General features: G+C 39.5%; 1 protein-coding gene and 1 non-coding gene across 3 annotated transcripts in view; one reads left to right on the forward strand and one right to left on the reverse strand.

The window, feature by feature from the left end:
- Nucleotides 1–4,497: 4,497 nt before the first annotated feature.
- Nucleotides 4,498–4,570, reverse strand: TRNAR-UCG (transfer RNA arginine (anticodon UCG)). The gene has a single exon. It is a non-coding gene; the product is annotated as a tRNA-Arg (tRNA).
- Nucleotides 4,571–4,684: 114 nt separating this feature from the next.
- Nucleotides 4,685–22,594, forward strand: part of POLG (DNA polymerase gamma, catalytic subunit) — a 35,788-nt gene continuing 17,878 nt past the window's right edge. The window contains exons 1-13 of one of the 2 annotated variants that reach the window (XM_072402718.1): nt 4,685–4,843; nt 4,922–4,993; nt 6,843–7,455; nt 7,523–7,709; nt 9,433–9,600; nt 10,895–11,041; nt 11,528–11,607; nt 12,173–12,355; nt 16,498–16,646; nt 17,039–17,165; nt 17,252–17,627; nt 18,775–18,852; nt 20,458–20,565. In XM_072402718.1, coding sequence (XP_072258819.1) covers nt 6,884–7,455; nt 7,523–7,709; nt 9,433–9,600; nt 10,895–11,041; nt 11,528–11,607; nt 12,173–12,355; nt 16,498–16,646; nt 17,039–17,165; nt 17,252–17,627; nt 18,775–18,852; nt 20,458–20,565 — 2,175 coding nt within the window. In that variant the 5' untranslated portion in view covers nt 4,685–4,843; nt 4,922–4,993; nt 6,843–6,883. The remainder of the gene's footprint in view (nt 4,844–4,921; nt 4,994–6,842; nt 7,456–7,522; nt 7,710–9,432; nt 9,601–10,894; nt 11,042–11,527; nt 11,608–12,172; nt 12,356–16,497; nt 16,647–17,038; nt 17,166–17,251; nt 17,628–18,774; nt 18,853–20,457; nt 20,566–22,594) is intronic. The other variant, XM_072402720.1, reaches the window with a different exon arrangement.

The raw sequence follows: 22,594 nt of genomic DNA on the forward strand, positions 1-22,594 counted from the left end.
CGGGTGCATGGAATAATGGGAACAATGCTATTTACCCAACCAAAGCTTCATATAATGGAAAACATTATAACTTGTTAACAAGACCTGAGATATTCCACCAAATAATAATCTAAAGAGTTGAACACAAATTTATCTCCTATTGGGGAGGTTTCCTATTACTTCCTGCAGGAATGAAAAGTATTATGAAAATCCTACCAGTGAGGACACTGTCACACCTCTTCCTCTCTAAAGTGCAGGCGCCTCTCTTCTGTGCATGCCTGCAGAGTCTGGGCGCGCCTGCTCTTCCAGATTTAATCAGTATCGCCCTCCTGCCATCCAATCGGGAAATAGCCTCTTAATCATCCCCAGCATTTTAGCTAGGGCTAACACAGCATTCAGCGTTCGTGTCTCCACTAGTGCGGAGCCCCCTAGCCCTGCTTAGCATTTCCTCTACACCTGTTGGTAATTTCAGTGTTTCCCCTGTCCAGCTCCTGTGTTAACCTCTTGTTGCACAGTCTGTTGTTTACCAGCTTATTCCCTCGTGTTCTTCCAGTGTAGGGATGAGCGAGCGAGAATATTAGGTTTGATCTCTCGGCGAATCGGGCCTTTCTCGCTTACCGAAAATATAAGCGAGAACAGCCTTCTGATTTGCCGAGAGGTCAAGCTTTCACCGAACAGGAGGATTTCCAGGGCTGTATCATGCAGCCCTGAAAATCCTCTGCAATCCCCGGGCACTAGGGGTTAGTTAACCTCTGGTGCCTGGGGATCACACACTCTTTATAATGAATGCAGCCACAGCTGCAATCATTGAGAAGATACCTTACACAGGAGTATCTCTATCTGTAAAAAGATGTATCATTTGTAAGAGATACTTATATTACAATGTCAGGAGGTTCTCCTTTGCCAGGCATCTTCTCAATGGTTGCAGCTGTGGCCACAGCTTCCAGTGTCTCCTGTGTTCCCTGGGTCCGCGTTGGCCCCTGTGTCACTGGTGTCTATTTCCTGGATCCTTAGTATTTGACCCCTGGCTTGTGACCTGACCTTTCTTGCTTGCTGCCTGCCTCGATCCCGGTCTTCCCTGACAATTCTTCTGCTTAGTGATTTGGTTCCATGTTTCATCCTGCCCACCCTGGTGTGCCCAAGGGCCGTAATCTGACTTAACTGACCGTGCAACATCCTCACCACTAGAGGCTCTGGAGAAGACCTGGTTACTGCTTAGACTTCTCGGGCTATTTAATAGCATCAAATCGTTTGACTTTGATAACTATCATATCTTGTTTTGGTCTTAGATTTGAATGAAATAAAACCATAATGAGTGAGAAAAAGCAAACAAATATTTTACATCTCTTTATAAAATACCATATTTAATGCAACTAATGATAATAGTAACAATAGTAATACTTCACTAAACCATGAGCTGATCAATGAATCAGAGCCTCCACAGTCCTCGTCAGGCACCATTAGGTAGATCAATATTTTACAAATGTATTTATCTTTTTTAAAAAAATGTATATTAATGGTACGTAGGATTTAAAACTTTGAATTTAGTGGTATTGACCATAGAATGGTGCTTGCATAGTCTCAGGGTCAATGCCACTTGGGCCAGCTGAATGAATGCCTGGAAAGATGGAATTATGATCCCTAATGTATGGAAAGAATGCTTCCCCCACAAGCAACCAATGCAAAAAGAATTTTTTCTATTGGTTCATTATACCAGTTGTATTTATTTTAGGGTTCCTCAGGGATTACAAAATTAAGAAAGGACATGGAACCCTCTATGTTCATGAATTGGAGTGTCCAGCTTTTTCCCCAGTTCACCCAATATAATCCTTATTATTAAATTGGACCTAATCTAAAATTTTTACCTTACATAAAAGGGAGGACAACCCCTTCATATAAGGTAAAAATTACATTCCTTTTTTATAAAATAAAGTTAAAATAGAAGTGCAGAGCCTCCTGAGATACACGTTATGCATGCCAGGAGGCTTCTGGCTGCTTCTGCTGCGCATGCCTGTTCTTGGGCATGCGCAGAAGGAGCTTTTTCTTCAATGGGAAAAAAGAAAATGCTGATCTCCCGCATGCGCAGTGAGGTTTGCACTCTTTTCCCCCCCATCCTACGTCACCCGATCTCACGTCTGCACTGTGCGAGATTGGCTGACATAGGCAGAAGATGGAAGAATAGCAAGGAAGATGGCGGCGCGGGGAGGAAGGAGGATTCCAGGAGGACGTAGGACCCAATCCAGAAAACTTCCAGAGTGATCGACGGATCTGCAAAAGTAAAGGTAAGTGAGATACAAGAATACACATGGCACTCTGTGCTGATAATTGTCTGTTTGCACCTCTAATTCCATCAGTTCTTTCATCAAAGCTTTGTGATTCTGCTGACTACGTATCCAGTTGTCTGACCTTAGCTGTAAAATCCATTCACAACTCTTTTACCTTGCAGGTTTCAGGAAATGGAAAAAGAACTGAAAAGCACACAGCAAGAGTTGGAGAATGCTGAGAGACAACAGTGGGAAGCACAGAGAACCCAAACAGAACTTCTCCATCACAACTGGGAACTCCTGAGAAAACTCCAGCAGCTTCGCCAGACAATGGAAATACGACAGAACAGAAAAAACAGGAGGCAGCAATCTCCACCGGAGATCACACACTGGAAACTTGTAGACTTTCAGCGCACAAGGAAAGACTATTAGACATATTCATTATTACTGAAGCTGAACTCCAACCTGTCCTCCAGTCTTGCACAGACTCCTCACCTGGACTTTAATTCTTTATTCTGATTTCAGTGTACACTGTCAGCTTCTCACAGTGTGCATTACAAGCTGCAGCAAGTCAAATGGGCCTGTTTATTTCCTGGCTGGAGGGCATGCAGCATTATCCAATTCTTTGCTTCTCAGCTGACTGTCCCTGACATGGCTAATTAATTTTTTTAAACCGTGGGTGCTCAGCATCACACGTGGGCATTATATATACATAAATAACAGAAATACATATATGATGTATTAAGCAAAAAATATTTAAAAAATTGTAATCCCACATGGCTTTGTGAATACCACAGTTTAGTAATAATCTACAGTTGCCTATACAATCATTGATGACTGGCTCATTCATTCTAAGAATTAGTATAGACAGAGGTTGCTGGTATATTGGCTAAGCATTACCATTCAAAAATATAACTGCGTAGACACAAAATGATCAAATACATTTTATTGGTGTATAAAATAAAAAATCAGAATTTAGAGTATGTGTGCAGAGTGGGAACATCCTAATGTACTGTTTTAATAATAAAAAAAATAATAGTATTGGAAAAATGAATAAAAAAACTTACTGGCTTAAAAAGAATATTCGTAATAATAATAATTAAATATGCCTAAACTTTAAATTCCAAAATTAAAAAGTATGACTTCAATAACTATGGTCATATCAATGTCTAAATACTAAATAACTAAAACAGTTACTATTTAAAATGATCAAATACATTTTATTGGTGTATAAAAAAAAATCAGAATTTAGAGTATGTGCACAGAGTGGGAACACCCTAATGTACTGGGTTATTAATAAAAAAAAAATAATAGTATAGGAAAAATGAATTAAAAAAACTTACTGGCTTAAAAAGAATTGTAAATAAAAAAAAATAGAGAATTTTCTGGGTAACAGATAAATGTTATTCTTAAATGCCTTATTGAGTCACCATTTATCAAACTATGAATGCACTGATTTTTGGGGTGCAGGGTAGCTGGAGTACCCCCTCTCTCTTCTCATAGACCACCCCTTGGCATATATTACCAGTCCGGGACACTGTCAGGCATGGAGGAACTTACAGTTTGGATTTTTTAATTTTATGGATATAAATAAAATTGTATTTTTTGCATATGGGATTTATATAGCTTTTTGCATAAAGGCTAGGCACACACGTGCAATATTTATCATTAGAAAACAATTAACGACCCATCAATGGTTATTAACAATTATTTTGAATGATCGTACTGTGCACAATTCTTTACATGCTGTAACGATACGATCGTTCAAATATAATCCACCAATGCCACCTTCCTGCTAGATGCAGGAAGTGACGTGTACCGGAGAAAGTGTATCACAGAATAATTCACGATCACTGAACGACCTACACACAATAGATAGCAAACGATCGTCGCCCAATCAGATCTGCTGGGATGGTCATTTGTTTCCAGCCACATTCCTTGTTCATTGGCGTCGTTGTGCACTTTTTTTGTTAACGATTATCGGCCAATCGGGCGTTACTCGTTCGTTTTCAATGATAATTATTGCACTTGTGTACATAGCCAAAGTAACAGGTTCACATAAAGTATAAATATTGTATTATGTTTGTAATAATAATAATTAAATATGCATAAACTTAAAATTCCAAAATAAAAAGTATGATTTTCTATTAATATAGTCATATGAATATCTAAATACTAAATAATTAAAACAGTTACTATTTAAAAATCAGTGACTAATAATAAAAATCTGAATGCAGTAAGATTTATTAAAATACGACCGCGGCAGGACTCGAACCTGCAATCTTCTGATCCGAAGTCAGACGCCTTATCCATTAGGCCACGCGGCCCTCTGGTTAGACTTAGTTATAATCAAGTTATAAAATACATGCCATTTCCGCCTATAGATGTCGCTGTTTTTTATAGTGTGAGACGTCATTCAATTTCCTTTAATTCTGTACAGGCCAGACAAGTTGCTGGAGGAATAAATCGATGGAGGAGCGGAGCGGCCGATTGTCGCGTGGTTGCTATGGGTACTCCGTTCGTGTTTTCTTTCTGAAGGGTTTGAAATCTTCTTAGGCCTCGAGGGACATTGAGGTGAACCCGCCTGCAGTGTACAGGAAGTGAGCTGATAGTTGTAAACACGTGGGTGAATGGAGTCACTAAAGTTATGTTGTGTTAACGTGTCTTGTCTTTTTAAGGCAGTGCATAACGAACGTAACCTATCTGTGTTGTGTTAAAGAGAACCTGTCACCACCTGGAAAACATTGCAGGTAAAGGCAAAGTCAAGTATGTTCAATGCTTGTTTGCACTGTCCTTGGAAGTGTCAAAATGTTTTACATGTCATAGTTACAATAAGTGTCAATTTCCTTTATTAGTCTGCCATTTGCAACCCCTAATTAAAGTACAGCGCTGTGTAATATGTTTGCGCTATATAAATCCTGTTTATTATGAATATTATTAATAATAATAATAAAAAGGGTATTTTAAATGTATAAGCTGCTGGCAATGTATTCATTTCTCTGTTTTATGGCGTTGCTCCGGCACCCCGTATGTGAGGGTGTATACCATGTGAGTATATGCATGACACATTCACCCTGATTTATTAAAACTCTCCAAGGTTGGGGAGGATAGACTTTCATCAGTGAAGCTGGGTGATCTAGCACAGCGGTCGCCAACTGGTGGTCCGCAAATAAATTTTGGGGGTCCGCGGCTCTGGCTGGTGCTCCCCCGAGTGGGGTCAGGAGAAGGACCCCCTGGGGGAGATGCACTGGCCAGAGCCGTGGAACACGTCCCCAGGCGCAGGGAAGTGGGTGGGCTGTGTCCCTGGACATAACCAGACGACTCTTCCATCACAGGCTTCGATCAGCGATGGGAGAGTGGGCGGGGCCACGTCACAATGACATCACTATGGGGGAAGTTTCTCCCCCTTTGATTGACACCCAGCTCCCCACGCATGCGCGGTCAGAAGCCCGCAGAACCAGAAAGGTTGGCGACCACTGATCTAACAAACCTGGAATGGATTTCCTAAAATTAATTTGCTATTTGTTCACTAGATCACTCAGCTTCACTGAAAGCTTTAATAAATCAGGCCCAGTGACGGATGTAGTCAATTGTGAGTCCCTGACTTATGCCCGCCCTTCCTGTTTGGCTACCTATGGGGGCCCCTCATCCGGGGACACACATTTCACCTCCTTATGTCCGCCTCTGGCATGACAATTCTTTAACACAGCCCCACTCAAGCATATCCTTATCTAAGTGACAAATTACTGCTTTGCATTATTATGTCCCACTATATATTTTTTAAAGCAGAACTAAACTAAAAAAAAATCTCACTTGCTTTTACTTCTGCAGATTTCTCCAGAGCTTTCCTAGATTGGATCTCGCGCCCTCCTAGAATCCTCCTTCATCCTGAGGCGGATGAAGCCCCGGGAGCCACTATCTTTCTCTGTTTTCTTTCTTCTTCTGGCTACGTCACCTGATCTCACAATGCGCATGCGAGAGATCAAATGACATAGCCTGCTGTATATGGGGAAAAAAAAGAGTCCACATGTGTGTGTGATCGGCCTTTTTTTTCTCCCATGTAGGAAAAAGCACCTCCGGATCGAGCATGCGCAGAAGAAGTTACCAGAAGCCTCCTGGGATTGTGTGACTTGGGTATCCCAGGAGACTCTGCTACATGGCAGTAAAGACTAAATAGGAGGGGCTTCAACCCTTTCTTCTTAAAAAAAAAAAAAGATAATTTTTACCTTACCTAAGGGGGTTATCTACTCTTTTATGTAAAGTAAAACGTTTGGGGATAGGTCCACTTTAAACTCTTGTTTTTTACCTGGGACTACAAAAACTAGTGTTAGGAGTGGGCAGAAAATGGAATAACCCCCCCTCAACATTCCCCTCCTCTAATTAAAGAACCCAGTATTGCCCCACTCTCAGCACGGCTGGGTTCAGATCGATCAAAATGTCAACTGGGAAACCAAATAAACAGCTAATCATACAAACTTTTTACTCGGACGTGCATGTCTGAAGCACACTGCCACACTGCTGGTAGGGCATTACACTTTATACCTATATCTAAATTTTACGAATGCATATCACTGACCTTTTTTTTAATTTTTTTTACAGAATTCCATAATTTACTTTATCTTAGCAGTGAAGTGAGCAAAATGAACAGATTTGTAAGGAAAAACTTGTATCTAACAAGCTACTGGAAGATAAAAAAATGGAAATGCCGGATGTGCACCATGGCATCCCAATTACAAAGTGAAGATAGTTCACTAGAGAGGCGTATGAACCCACTTAATATACAGATGCTTTCCAAAGGACTTCATGAACAAATATTCCGGGGCAAACAAGCACAATACTCTGAAGAAAATGTTCAGAAGAGCAAGGATCATTTGCAGAATCACGGGCTGTGGGGTCAAGAGACATCTACCATCCAAGATGTGGAATTGGAACTACCAAAAATGTACGGCAATAACATCGAGGAACATTTTAGAATTCTGGCTCAGAAACAAAATCTTCCATACTTGGAAGCGGCTAATGACTTATTACAATGTCAGATACCAGAACTACCCCAAGAATGGGCCTGGCAGACCGGATGGACTAAGTATACCAAAGGAGGAGGTAAAGAGCAAGTTGACTTTCCAGATGAAAAAGCTTTGGTGTTTGATGTAGAGGTCTGCATGTCTGAAGGGCAATGCCCAACTCTAGCTGTGGCTGTCTCTCCCAATTGCTGGTATGGTATTACACTTATATAAGTCTAAATTTTATAAGTACATGTCACTGACTTTTTGTTTTTTTAGGTACTCTTGGTGTAGTCAAAGATTGATAGAAGATCGGTACACATGGTCTAATGAAATCTCATTGTCTGATCTCATTCCACTTGAGACGTCCCCTAAATCCAACAAGCACAACTGGTCCGAGAGGTTAGTGGTGGGCCACAATGTCAGCTTTGACAGAGCGCATATTAAGGAACAGTACTATGTAAAGGTATGTTGTTCAATTATTTTTGTATTCAGATGTTGAAAATAAAATGGATAGTGTCATACTACAAAATGAAAAGCTTAATGGAACATTATCATGCATGGGTCACATCATTGATAAGGCAATCCCCCATTGGTAGGCCAGAATTTTCTAAAGCATGATGATTGATTGGAATACCTATAGGATGGTGGTTGAGAAAATCTTGTTATCTACTATTATATTACTGCTCCTGCACAGGACATACTTCAGCCTCTGAAGGTTGCAGTTTTTAACGCAGCAATTTTTTTAAGGCGGGTTTGAAAATATTGTAGGTGGGTGGCAGCCCCTGTATTGTGATCCAACTCTTCAGTAACCACCCAAAAAACAGTCAGGTGTTTATTGAAAAGTGCAGGGTGGTGCGCCCAGCTAAAAGGGTCTGGGAGGAGCACTGACTGGGAGGTATCTTCCCAGTACATATAACAGGTTGCTGAAGATAGGTTTACCTTGCTATGTAAATGGATAAGGCCTGAACTCTGAACCATTCTTTGAGCAGAAAGCTTTTGCACCTTTTTTTCTCTACTGGTTTGTATTGATCCACTAAGCATATATGCATCAGTAGGAATGTTCATTCCAGAGGTCCTGGGTATAGAAATGTATTGCTTTTATGCCACTTATGGCATCCTAACCTATTATTTGACCACCTTAGCTTGTTCAGTACTGGTGTTCTCTTCTGTGCCCCTCCTTGTCAATCCCAAGAGTGCACAGGACAATCATGTTTTTATAAGTCCCTTTGGCACATTTAGATAAATTGAATGCAAATTGTCATATAACCTGAGGGTTTGACCAGTCTTTTTATTGTACCAGCCAAGACCTGCAGTAAGGAACATAGCTTGAAAATGTCAACATACCTTCCTAGTTCATATTGGGTTTGATTTGTTCTTAGAGGCTGCAACATCTCCTGTGTATGTGCACTGGTAATCTATAGACATCAATATAGAAGCAAGTCATTTAGCTTTTGGACCCTGGTATTTAAGCAATAGTAAGTAAGTAAATAATGTTGTGGTTAGTGCAGATCTTTTTTTACAGGAAAGCCAATCGCCTGGCAAAATATTCTTACCCTTAGTTTGTCCCCCTTTGCATTTTTCTTAAGAAAAGATGGAATAGGAGTAAGTCTTATTTTTTTGCTGTTGTGAAAGCAGGCATTTACCTCCTATTCACAAGTTGTGCTCCTGGCAGCTTTTTTCCAGTTTTGCTGCCCAGCTGGTCTGACCGCTGATGCCATCCCCTTTAGTGCAAGTCTATTAGCCTTGCTCTGTACAGGTTAATGCAGAGGGCCCACAACAATCTGGGGATTTGGGCAGCAGAGTAGAACACTGCTTGCAGCAAGAAAAGTGAATCAGGTAAGTGTTTGTCATATTCTTTTAACTCCCTGGAATGAAGGACCACTGCAAGGGTGCAAACATATTTTGGCAGGAGTTCAGCTCTAAATTGTTGTGTCCTGGTACTGAATCATATCTAGAGCTTGCCTCCCAAAATAAAAGTGATTTCAACAAAAATGTAGAAGAGTTACGTGGGACAATTCAGGACAATTTATAATGGATGTTCTTTAAAGTAAGGCAGGTCATCTTACTTTTTGTAATCAGATAAATGTTGCATATCATGTACCAACAAATCTTTTTGTCAGAGATGTAGTATTTAGTAATATAAAGGCTTATACATTGCTAACGGTGAAAATTTCTGTTCTGCTTAGGGCACAAAAATGCGTTTTATGGACACAATGAGCATTCACATGGCTGTCTCAGGCCTGACGGGATTTCAGCGCACTTTATGGATGGCCAGTAAATATGGAAAAAAGAAAGGATTGCAGGAAGTCAAGCAGCACATCATGAAAACTCGACACAAGTATGATGGCCCAGCTGTAAGTGTGTTAAAACCAATAAAATATAGTCACCTAGGTGGTATTTAAAAAAGGAGCCCCATCTGGGTATGGGTGAGCATGCAACCCCTCATGTCACAGTACCCAGGATTGATCCAGTCAGACCCAAACATACTCACTTGTAGGGGAAGATGATGTCCACCTATCTATCTAGGTAAGCTCTGACACTGGCACCTGTGCAGCAAAGGAGTGTGGATAAGTGTGAATATCTTTCTGGCACATCGGTAAATAATGCCTTAAATGGGCAATGCCAGTATCTCTTTGACTCATCTATTTTGTTAACCTCTCTTTGCACATTTTTTTTGTATTTGTTTTTTTTTTTAATGTAAGCTTATTTAAGGCTACCTTCACACGTGCAACAATTATTGTTGGAAAACAAACGATTAACAACCGATCAATTCACGATTATTTTGATTGATTGTATAGTGCACGGTTCTGTACATTCTGTAACGATACAATCGTTCAAATGTAATCCACCAATAATGTACACACACTAGATGCAATTGTTTGAACAATGCAGGAAGTGACGTGTACTGCAGAAACATATACGATGATCATCACCAACCGCCGGGACGGTTGTACGTTTCCAGCGACATTACTTGTTGGCCAGTCGTTGTTCACTTTTTTTGTTCACGATTATCAGACGATTGGTCGTTAATCATTCGTTTCCAACGATAATTATTTGATGTGTGTACGTAGCCTAATACAATAATACAATACAATAATTATAAATGAAAACAGTATAATTTTATTATTCTTTAAATACAATAACAATTCTTTTAAAAGCAATAATAAGCTTCTGTTACAAACTAATACTATAGTGGACTCTATAAACACTATATAGAAAAGTGATAGGTAGCATTCCTCAGTGTTACATAGAAATAAAGCCATGTTGTGACCTTTGAGCACTAGAATATGCAGCAGTATACTGTAAACCCAGGTTGTATGATGAGGCGATGCCCCCAGTGCTCACATAAAGTTGTTTAATAATTCTGGGCATCACTTATCACTGAAGTAGACAAGCCACCCCAAGGAAGAGCCAAAAGGCAGCAAGTATGGAGAGGGTCTGTAGTGCATTATATTTTTTCTTACCCTGTAAAAAGAGTTATGCCAGGCTGCTTTAATAAACCAATGCAACTCCAAAATAACTATGGCTAAGAAAAAAAGGGTTTGTAAACTTGCGTGACTTGCCTAGATCTACCAAATAAGCTAATATGTGTAACATTGAACATTTGAATTTCCCAAAATTCCAAAAGTTTCTTTTGTAATATTGCAGATCATTTCATGGGACTGGGTAAATATAAGCAGCATTAACAACCTTGCCGATGTCCATGCCCTATATGTTGGAGGGCCACCTCTGGACAAGGAAAGCAGGGAACTGTTTATAAAGGGAAGCATGGCAGATATCAGAGCAGATTTCCAGGTAAGAGTACTTTAATTCAACAATTTCTTGGTCCTTGTCTGTTTAAATTAAGACTCCTTGATGGAGATGATGAATTACAATTAAAACTAGATGGATAGATGTTATGCTTCATTTTCTAGCCCACCAAGGAGTATTGTAGCAAGAGTACAAAAGGTTACTAATAAAATATACTCATACTGGTTCAATATCAAATATATTAGCAGGTTAAAAAAAATAGTAGAATAAAGTAAAAATACTAGTCCTTTATTAGTCATGCAATTTAGTACTTGCCAAACCTAAGTAACTCTTGTGCAGCAAACTTTTTCCTCTCTTAAATAAATCTATCACAGAACCATTGTAAGGGGGGAAATAAGGGTTTTAGCCTTATCATGTTGTTTATATTTGTACAAAAGTAAATTTTAGTTAATGCACCTTTTTTTTTCTGGTCATTTGGTTTTTTATATCTTTTTTAGTATTTTATTAAAAACCTATTCTTTCATCTTATAGAATCTCATGAAGTACTGTGCCCAGGATGTACTTGCAACGCATGAAGTGTTCAGTGAACAGTTTCCACTTTTTATGGAGAGGTAATCTATATTGATATTTAGTGGCTGCAGCTAAAACTTTAAATACTTTCCCTTTGTTTAGAATAGGAAGCATTAGAACTACTGTAACGTCTACACTGGGGCTTAGGGCTCCGTTAAATTTTATCTTGCTTACTGTTCTGTTACAAGAATTTCTCCTGACAAGAATTAAAGGAAAAATCTCCAACACAACACAGACAAGGGATATATTTTTTGTAAAGAAAGGAAAGCCTAAAACCTATTCCAATGGCTGTGGATAGTAGGGTATACTGTTGGCTGGGGCCAACCACATTCAGATCTAAAGAAGAGTCCTGTACACCTTAATACCCAGTTATATTCTGTGCTTCTAGAAATCATCCAGCTTTTTCTAAAAGCAATCTATGGAACTTGCTGAAACAACTTCCTGAGGGAGCCGATTCCACATTTTCACAGACCTTACAGTGAAGAATCCTTTCCTTATCCGGAGCTTTAACTTATTTTCCTCCGAACGCAAGGAGTGTCCTCTTGTCCTTTGCAATGATCCTAAAGTGAATACAATGTACTAAAAACATTTGCGTTTATTTTCCAGGTGTCCGCACCCAGTGACTTTGGCTGGCATGTTGGAGATGGGGGTATCTTATCTTCCAGTGAACCAGAACTGGCAGAGATATTTAGATGAGGCTCAAATCACATATGAGGAGCTGCAGAAGGAGATGAAGAAATCTCTGATGAACCTGGCTAATGATGCCTGTCAGCTTCTCACCAATGACGCGTATGTGACAAAACACCACAGAACAATTTAACCTATTCTTAAAGTGCTTGTAGAAGAAACCTTTTTTAGGTTATAAATTGTAGATGAAGGAAAGGTTGAAATCATCATTTGAAATTGAATCATTTGCTTGGAGTCCATAGAGGGATACAGGAAGTCTTGTACCTTAGTTTTATACGCTGTCTGTAAGGTAATTGAGCCCTGAAAAAAAAAAAAAAAAACAGGCACGCAAAGGGGTGGAACCTTTTGTAACAGTAACATCCCAGAAACATGTTTTACAGTAAGTACAAAATTCCTTTTTTGACTATTGAGGGATACAAGAAATATTTAGGTACACATTTACAGGCTCTGGCCGGTGCGCCCCCAGAAAAAGGACCCCGCTAGAGGGCGCACCGGTCAGAGCCGTGGACCGTAATGCCTAAAGGTTCCTTTTTTTGAACACTTCAACCTGCATGTAATCATTATGTCATAGCTGAGAACAGCCATCAAATGATTGGGAACTACTCTAATTGGTTCCCATTCATCAGTGTTGACCTCTGCTGACAGTGACATTACAGTCTCAGAACTTGCTTCTGCACTTCTTGCTTCTGCGAGTGTCGTCTACCGGCTCTTAAAGAGAGGATATTTTTTTTATATATATAATCCTATGCACCTTGAGCATGGGGGGACCTCCTGTGGTAATCCAAACTAATCCGAAATACCTTGCATCTAATCACTAACAATTGATGGTTTTCCTTTCCAGCAACCATAGAAAGGTCATACTGGCAACACTGTTATATAGGGAGCACAAGGGGAAAGGTGAGTGGGAGGAATGCGCTTGCATCCTCCCCATAGTTAAAAATCTCCCAGCAAATCTCCAAACAATGTTGTGGAACCGCTGTGCCAACACTAGTTTTTCCTAAAGATTTTTATTGAAAATTTTAGTCAAATTTCAGGTTACTTAAAAAAAAAAAAAGTTTTCTTACAGGTGGTTATGTGTGCTGATTTATAAAGTGAAATATAGTTGTTTTCTCCTTTCACTGGTGGCCCCCCTCAGATCACCTACTACTGGTAGATTGTAAAAGGAAAAGAATTACACTTCCTCCACATTGCTGGGTGTGACATGACCGTGCTTTTGGGAGGATTCCTGGTGAATGCGAGGTCTGAGTTCCCTGCTGTATAAGTGTATATAGGTCCACTTCAACTTCACAAGATATTAGATAAATGTCTTTACATTGCCACTTGATAAAGTTAAACAAAGATGTTGGTGATAAGTGGATGTGCCTTACTTCTTCCTGTGTTGCCTCATTATTGGAGTATTTTAGTTCTTCATTGCAAATATCAGTTTGCTGCATCTAAAAAGGGATTGATAAATGTTGGTGCCTGTTTACCTTCTAATTTTACTGTTTTCATTAGCGCTGCATTTAATTCAAGGATTGTTAGTGTTAATCACGCTGCGTAATTGATGCCGCACAACAAACTCAGAGATGATTTAGGAAAACTTGTTTCTAGTGTTTAAGTATAAGAGTTGAGCTTATAAAGGTGTGGTGATATTTTAAAAACCTCATTTTTAGATACACTTTGTAATATTTATGTAGGGGCAGCCATATTTTTCATTATACATACAACTATGAATAAATTATTTTTAAACAGTATTTTTATAGTGCCAATATATACAGCGCTGTAAATTAAATAAGGGTTGCAAATTACAGACAGTGACACAGGAGGAAAAGACCCTGCCTTGAAGAATTTATAATCTAAGAGGTGGGGGAAGTATCACACAATAGGAGGACAGCTCTAGAAAAGTCTTGGAGCCGTGCGTTTGATGGGGTTATGAGTGAGAAAGTCATTAGTAGATTATTGGAGGAGCGGAGAGAGCGGCTAGGGGAGTTCTTATCTATCAGGTCAGAAAGGAAATTGAGACAAGAACTGTGGAGGGCAAAGCACAGGAGCTTGAATTTGATTCCAAGGTGAAATGGAAGTCAAAGAAGAGAACTACAGAGAGAGGCAGCTAAAGAGGAGCGGTGGCAAGGATGGATGAGTCTGGCTGCAGCATTCATAATAGATTGTAGAGGAGAGAGTCGGGTTAGTGGAATACCAGAGAGGAGGAGGTTACAGTAGTCTAGACGAGAGATGATAAGAGCGTGTACAAGGAGTTTGGTGGTCTCTGGGGACAGGTAGGGGCGGATTTTGGAGATGTTGCGCAGGTGAAAGTGACAGGACCTGGAAATGTTCTGAATTTGGGGGATGAAGGAGAGAGCAGAATCGAAAGTGACGCCAAGACAATGCGCCTGAGGGGAGGGATGACTAACAGTGCTGTTAACACTTAGAAATATGTCGGGGAGATTTGGAATGTGGGAGGGGGAGATGATGAGTTTGGTTTTTTCCAGGTTGAGTTTCAGCAATCTGTCAGACTTACAAGATGTCTCCCCTGCTCTGCAATGAGAAAATGGGTGCTCACTGAAATAAAGCAAACCTTTTCACCAGTGTTTTTCCCTGGTTGGCCAAAGCAAGGGTTTTTTTTTTAGTTTGTCTTCCTCACAGTTCATCCTTGCATCCCATTTGTTCTCATGCTGCTCCTTTCAGGTACTGAAAGCAAGGTCTTATGTAAGTGTGAGGTTCTTTTAGGGGGTCTCCAAACTGACCATTAGAGATGAGACAGTAGATCCTAATTAGATAGATTTATTGTTGCAGCAGAGAAAATCAAATGCTTAGTAGTTGAAGCAAAGAGATTCTTACTAAAACCAGGTAATCTATCAATCTCTATAGGCATACAGAATCACTCCTGTATAGGAGGGCTTAAGCCGTTATCTAATTGTCAATAAACAGATTGTCCAATAACGTATAATCGGAAGTCCATAAAAGCATAAAAGTTCACAAACAGTTAATGGGGTGGATAAACCATGTGTCCAGCACTTTTGGCACAGAAATGACTGTCCACCATCTTGGATTCTTATTCAAACTGGTTCTAATCGCAAGGGTCCCCTATCAGCCTTCAAGGCAGTACCTATTTTTCATTGAAGCAGAGTATATTTTATATGCTATATACAGACCCCCTTTATTTTTCTCCCATAAGCTAAGATTTGCTAGTGTTAGATCCCCTGTAAGAGTGCTGATTGGCTCAGTGCTGTCAACTTTTCCACAACTGAAAGTACTTTCTTCATCTCTAGCTACAGAGAGAGCTAAGAAAAGGGACGTAAGTATCGGCTAGGGAGGGTGAAAAAGATTAAGGCCAGGTTCACATTTTTGCTTCACTAAATACATTACCACACGACATAGTAACAATGTGGTGCCATTCACTCTAAATGGCACCCCAACTCGCCCTCCCAGTAGACCTACATTGTAATGGTAAGCAAAAAGAAATACATGCACTTAGTTTGGCAGCCAATTCAAATAAATGAGCCACATGGCAGCATATAGCTTAATGCACATCTATGCAGCTACAATATAGCAGCCCTGCGAACAAGGCCTAAAAATATATTTTGGTTTGTTATCAAAACTTTTCAATCATGTTGGAAATATATTTTGATTGGTCTCTGAATATCCACTTTTCACTGAGCAAAACATCTTTTGGTCTACATTCAGCTAGTGTTGGGCTACGTACACATGTCTGATGATTCTCGTTCGATAAGCGCCTCAGGGCTGATATCAGATGAGAATCTGGCTTGTGTACAGCACTGTTTCATTATGATCGTTCATCTCCATGGATCTGCCAGAACGGTCATCGGAACGACGAACGATCATAATAAAAGTGAAAGGGAGATAGCCCAGAGAGGTGCAGCTCCATCGTTCTCCCCCTTGCCTCTCCATTGAGCAGAACAGCGCTGTATGTACAGTGCTTGTTCAAGCATTGTGCAGCTATTTGTCATTGGAAAGAAAATATTAATAATTAGTGTCACAATATAATTTTTAATCTGTAAAAAAAAATAGCTTTGGGGATATCAGATTTCAGATTTTTTTTTTTTTTTAGATTTCATTCATGTGCCTGATCTTAGACTTTAGCACTATTAATATGATTATTCGCTTTAGCTAAACACACTGTACATTAATAAAATAATAGTGATATTCTTAGCATTTCCTACTGTTCTGTTAAGACTAATACATTGCATTGTGTGTAATCTGCTAATAATATATATTTGGTAAGTGATATGTATGTTTGTTTTCAGCTACAAAACAGATCCTTGGCTTTGGGATTTAGAATGGGATGTTCAAGAATTCAAGCAAAAGAAAATAAAAGTAAGCAAAAAGCAGGAAAATGTAAAATCATCTTCAGAGCATGCTGCAGGGTCCACAAATCACTCAGATTCTCATGAAGGTGAGTTTTCAACTGTTTAATTTGCTTATATTTTGCCTGGTCCCTCCCCCATATCTGCATGTTAATAGTATTTTATGTAAAACCTGTCCATTTTGTTTACATATCACATTATATACCCAGTGAAATAACACTGGGTAACCATACTTCCATGTCATGCAGGCAGATCACGACTCTTGTGCATCTTGTCTTAATACTCCATTTAAAAGCCTTGCTAAAAGGAAAAAAAAAAGCAGTGGTATGGTTTAGTTGGGTTTACACAAAAATCCAAATATGTCAATAATGCCCCGCTTTACCTCACATTCACAAAATCTGTAAAAATGTAATGGATTATTATATATTGCCTAACACTTTTTAAGTTATTTTATACTTTGTTCTTGAAATTTTCTTCCTAGATCCAGGTCCACCTAGTGAGGAAGAAGAATTGCGTCCTCCTCCTGGTAAACTTTACTTGGAGAGTATCATAGAGAAGACTTTGCCATCCTTGCCAAAAAGAAATCAGCACATGCCAGGGCATCCTGGGTAAGAGGAACATAAAACAATTTGCTGGCTATGTAAAATTATAATTAGATTGCAGCTGAGCTGAAGAATTGATTTTGTTCCCTTAGCTGGTATCGTAAGCTTTGTCCTAAGCTGGGCGATGCTGATTGGGTGCCTGGGCCAAGCCTTATCAGCATTCAGATGCGACTAACTCCTAAACTGATGCGTCTGACTTGGGATGGCTTCCCTTTGCATTTCTCTGAAAAGCATGGCTGGGGCTATCTTGTCCCAGGGCGGAAGGACAACCTGTTGGCAAACCGAGAAGAGGAGAAAGAGGAGGAGGATGATGATGATAATTCTGCTGTTACTGCTCCTTGCCCCTACAAAGCAATTGAAGATGCATACGGGGCATACTGCAGAAATAAAACTAAGATGCATGGCAAACAGGATTCCCCTGTTCATGAAGAATTCCGGCTCACAGAGGACAGCAGCATCTGGCAAAAGGTAGAGAAATGGGTTGTTGCAGTTGTCATACAGCTGGGTTATCTGTGGTGTTTTATACAGGTTGACATTCAAATATCTGGCAACCTCTGGACCTGAGGAGTGCCAGAGTTTCAAATATTCTGGTTTGTTATGGGCATATATTCTGTATTTATTTAACAGAAAATGACTACCTGTACTGTCCTTTAAATAAATGCTGAATCCATAATGCATAACAGCAGCAAAAAAAATAAGAAGGAATGAGCAGGAAAGCACATGCAAGCAAGACCCAACAACTGATTCTGGAGTACAGCGCCATCAAAACATAAACGGCGCCTCCAGAAAATGGTGTAAATTTGAAAATGTGCTCTGAAATCCATGCTGTAACCGGATTATCAACCTGTAGTTGAATGACTGGAAGTATGGAGTTCCATCAGCCTGAATGTCTGCTAAAGCTCTTACAACCAGCCCTTAGCAATCTGATAGAAATGCTTCCATTCTACACAATGGTTACCACCTATTATGCAGTTTAAATCCCAGCCCACATGACAAAACTAGATATATCTTCTGCGTATACATTAGGCTGTGTACACACATTCAGTAATTGACGTTGGAAAGGACTTTCACAATCTTTTTCAATGACAAACAACTGAACGATGCATAGACGAGCGCTCCCTCTTACCATTACTTCCATTACGATAGTTCATTGTGGATCCGCCAGGAAGTATCTATAAACGACAAGTGCTGTACACACGCCAGATTCCCATCCGATATCACCCCTGAGACGATTATCAGACAAGAATCATCTGATGTGTGTACGTAGTCTTGGATTGGGAACTAATAGTGTCCAATGTACTGGCAAACTCCTGCTGAAGCACACATCCTGACAAGTGTGTCATGTTTATAGGGACTACTATTAATATGCCACACCAAGACCGGATGGTGGTGTAACAGCGATGGTCTCATTAGCATAACTTTACATATTGGTTGAAGGACCTAGCTGGAAACTTTGGTCGCATGTGACTGAATCTTGGAACTGCCGGTGTCTTTTCTATTGCAACAGACAAGTGCAACTGCGAGGACCCATCACCAGTGTTTCATGCTGACATAATAACAAAGCCTATGATTTGAACTATGCTTTCCATTAAACCCATCATATTTTATTTTTCAGGTAGAGGAACTTAGTCGGCTAGAGACAGACCTGGGCAATGAAGCCTCCAAAGGAACATCTCGAAAGACAAGCAAATCAGTGAGTGCCTGTCTGTCATTCAGTATAATACTATAATGTATTTTGTTTTGAGAAAACATTTTTTGTTGTTTATATAAATGCTTTCTGAAAATAATTATCAAGAAGTTATTGTAAATCAAATAGTGAAGAAGTAAATAGTAGTGTGTGTGTGTGTGTGTGTGTTTAACTTGGAAACTTCCTGGCATCTAGTTCATGCAGTAGAGATGGAGCTGTCTGCTCTAGATAATTATGGCAATCCTTAAGTTATGTAAACCACTTTAAACCTTAAAAATTCTGCTTAAGAACAGGCACCAAAAAGCACCTCTTTGGAGTCTGTTTGGAGTTTTGTTGACATGAGCCTATATCTTTTTTTCACACTTGCTAATGCAGTGCACAGAATGGTATATGTGTAAATACCTCCATGATAAATACTGCAGCACAAAGACCTTCATGGTCTGGTAATTGGGGTGCTCTGTATTGAATGGTGTGTGTGTGTGTGATTTTTTCCATGCATTTCTGCGCTGCATTCAATGGCAATCGGAAACCTAATAAAATTAGCTAGTTAAGTTGGGTCCTTTGTAACAAAATAAACTTTTCTGACTTTTCCGCTCATAGACAACCTTTTTATTTTTTAAAGTTTAAAGAGGCTGAGGTATTTTGTTTTAAAGTTGAATTAAACTGGTCATAGCAAGTCATGACACATAACTAAGAATTGTTGCACTGGGAGGTTGTTTGTACTAGGGTATTCCAATAACACATTGTTTATTGTGTGTTACTGCAAGGTGTGGTAATGCATAGCACATAGCATTGCACAAGTAGCAAAATGCAGGGCATCACTTTAGACGCTAGATGTGTGTGGAGAGCCTTTCAAAAGCACAACCATGCACAACTTTGCTGGATAAATGGCTCCAAAGCATGTACTATTTTCAAAAGTCGTCTTTCAGCTTAGAGCAGGCGTGTCAAACTCAAATACAACACAAAATAAAAACTTAGACCAGGTCATGGGCCCAACTTGAAACTTACAGTGTAGAATGAGTGTGCCCCTACATTTAGGGGTCTGTTTATAAAGCAGTGAATCTTACATTTCCTGGTGGAGAATCAATTACTGCTGTTGAAATGCATGAACCTGGGAGATTCCCCACAAGGAGATGATTTAGTGAATGCCCAATTCATAAATAGCTTTACAAATAGATCCCTAGAGTACTGAATGATAAAAAATAAAAAGACCTCAATAAGCTATGCAGAAGAGAAGTCTTTTGGATTTTGTTTATCCTGGAGTGTGACAAAACTTTCACTTTAGTGTAATCTGCATGGTTGTCAGTAGTGTAGTAGGGTAAGTGGTCTTGTTTCCTGTTATTGTTTTTTCTAATTGTTTTACTTAATATGAATTGCAGCTGGCCCACCGTTACTGTGGATTGCAGTAGCGGCGGGCCAGCTGCAATTCATATTAAGAATTTTTTTGGGGGCTAAAAAAAGGACGTTTTGGGCCAGATTTGGTCTGCGGGCCAAAGTTTGACACCCCTGGCTTAGAGTAATTGGCAGACTATTTGTAAATGTTTTTCCGCTGCCATCATGTTATTTGGTTTGTGTAATTACATATAATCCACACCCTATTCACTGTAACAGGAGCTCCCTGCTGTACATGAACCCGACGCAGCACTCCATCACCATGGAAATGGCCATTGCAGTGACGTGAATGTTTCAGGCTGCTGGTTCTACCGTTTGCCACATAAAGTGAGTCTAAAAAATGCATTATACTTTGTTTCTATATTATACTAATGGTTTTCATCTTGAATGTTTTCATTTGTTGATTTACTGAAGGAACACTGTTATACACACAATACTTTGTATCCAGGAAATCAAGTAGAATGTGGAAACCTTTTTAGAATGATCTGTTCTTTGCTGTCTCTTGACACTCAACAGTGTGACGCGTGGGCATACAAACTTTGGCCAACCAATAGCTAGAAGTTGAAATGCATTTTATGTTAAATGTTTATTCTAGCACATTTGTGATGTGAAATAACCTCCCTTATGAACTAGATTCAGCAACTACTATAGATTGCTTTAAGAAAAAGCAGGATGGTTTTCTAGAAGCACAGATTATAACTGAGTATTAAAGATTTAAAGTAAAGATAACAGAGACTGGTGATCCAGGGAACATCCGATTGCCCCACCTGATCAAATGCCCCTGTTGGAGTAAATTGTACCAGGGTTTTTTATGCCTTACTCTGGATCAACTATGTCCATAGGGTTTTATATCTGGGATATGTTATTTCCCTAGTGGTGGAACTTGACAGTCTTTTTTGAACCTATGTGATTGATCAGCTGTAGTTTTTGTTTTGTTTTGATGCATTCAATACTGGTGCGACCAAAAGAGGCACCAAGATTATAGATGAGGAAAACAAGAAAAAAAAATATTCTGAACTAAATTGTATAAAGAAATATTTAATATAGCAGAATAATATTTAACGAGAGAGATATTGCACTTTGCACATAGCACTTTGCTCATAGCACATTGCACATAGCTCATAGAACATTGCATATAGCACAGATATTGCAGTACAAGACTTTAGTGACAGGAAAGCTACAGCTCACCTGTCTTAGGAGTATGACTGCTGCACAAGAAAAAAAAAACTGCTAGCCAGCACTGCTCACCTCACACTGTCCTCTCTCTCTCTGTGCTATATGTCAGATCTATATTTGTATGTATGTTTCACCATCACTCGCAAATGCATGGAGACATGCAAGGATCAACATTGTTTTTTGTACTTGTAAGTATCCTTACAGACACCACGTTGAGCATTCATTCTGCACAGTCTATGCTATGGCTGGCATTTGGTACTTTTCCTAACTACTGTAATAGGCTCTGCATTAGCTGTATTTAAGTACTCATGTATGTGTTCGGAGCAACAACCACACCATGAACAATTTTATACTACGGTATTAGCTTTCATCCTCTTCAATGATGTTAATACACTGCTGCATATGTGGGTACACTTGTCGTTTTAGTTTACCCTACCCTATCAGTAAATGCAAATTGTATTTCATAGTCGATAAGTAGGGCAGCACGTTGGCTCAGTGGATAGTACCCTGGCCTTTGGAGCACTGGGTCCCAGGTTCCAATCTCTGTCAGAATACTATCTGCATGGAGTTTGCAGGTTCTTCCCGTGTTTGCGAGGGTTTCCTCCGGGTACTCCGTTTTCCTCCCACATTCCAAAAACATGCAGTTAGGTTAATTGGCTTCCCCTCAAATTAACCTTAGGCTGTGTTAAAGACATATAACTATGGGAGGGACATTAGATTGTGAGCTCCTTTGAGGGTCAGCTAGTGACATGACTATGGACCTTGTACAGCATCCTTGTAATATGTTGGCGCTATATAAATAGTGTGTAATAATAATAAATAAACACTGTAAGTATTAACAGACTTTCAATTGTCATTGATTTGCTGTCAAGCTGATCCATGGTTTTAGTGTTTTTTCAGTGATTACCCTGGATCATGTCATCAAGTACACATGCTCTGACTATGTCCGCTTTATGCATGTATTCTGCACATGCATACAGCAAACAAAGTCAGAACAAGTCATTGACTAGGAAAGAACTGATGCCTAAAACTCTGATGCTTTTCACAATTTATTTAGATCTTTATGACACTTCACAAACAAACAAAAGCCTAGAATACTTTTTAGTGATTGAGTTTTGGCCTTTGCTGTCTCTGTTCTCCTAGTTTGCGCCCTTGTTCCTCAAATGTCCATCCTGTATTT

The sequence above is a fragment of the Pyxicephalus adspersus genome, chromosome 2, assembly GCF_032062135.1.
Source record: "Pyxicephalus adspersus chromosome 2, UCB_Pads_2.0, whole genome shotgun sequence".
NCBI classification, from domain to species: Eukaryota; Metazoa; Chordata; class Amphibia; order Anura; family Pyxicephalidae; genus Pyxicephalus; species Pyxicephalus adspersus.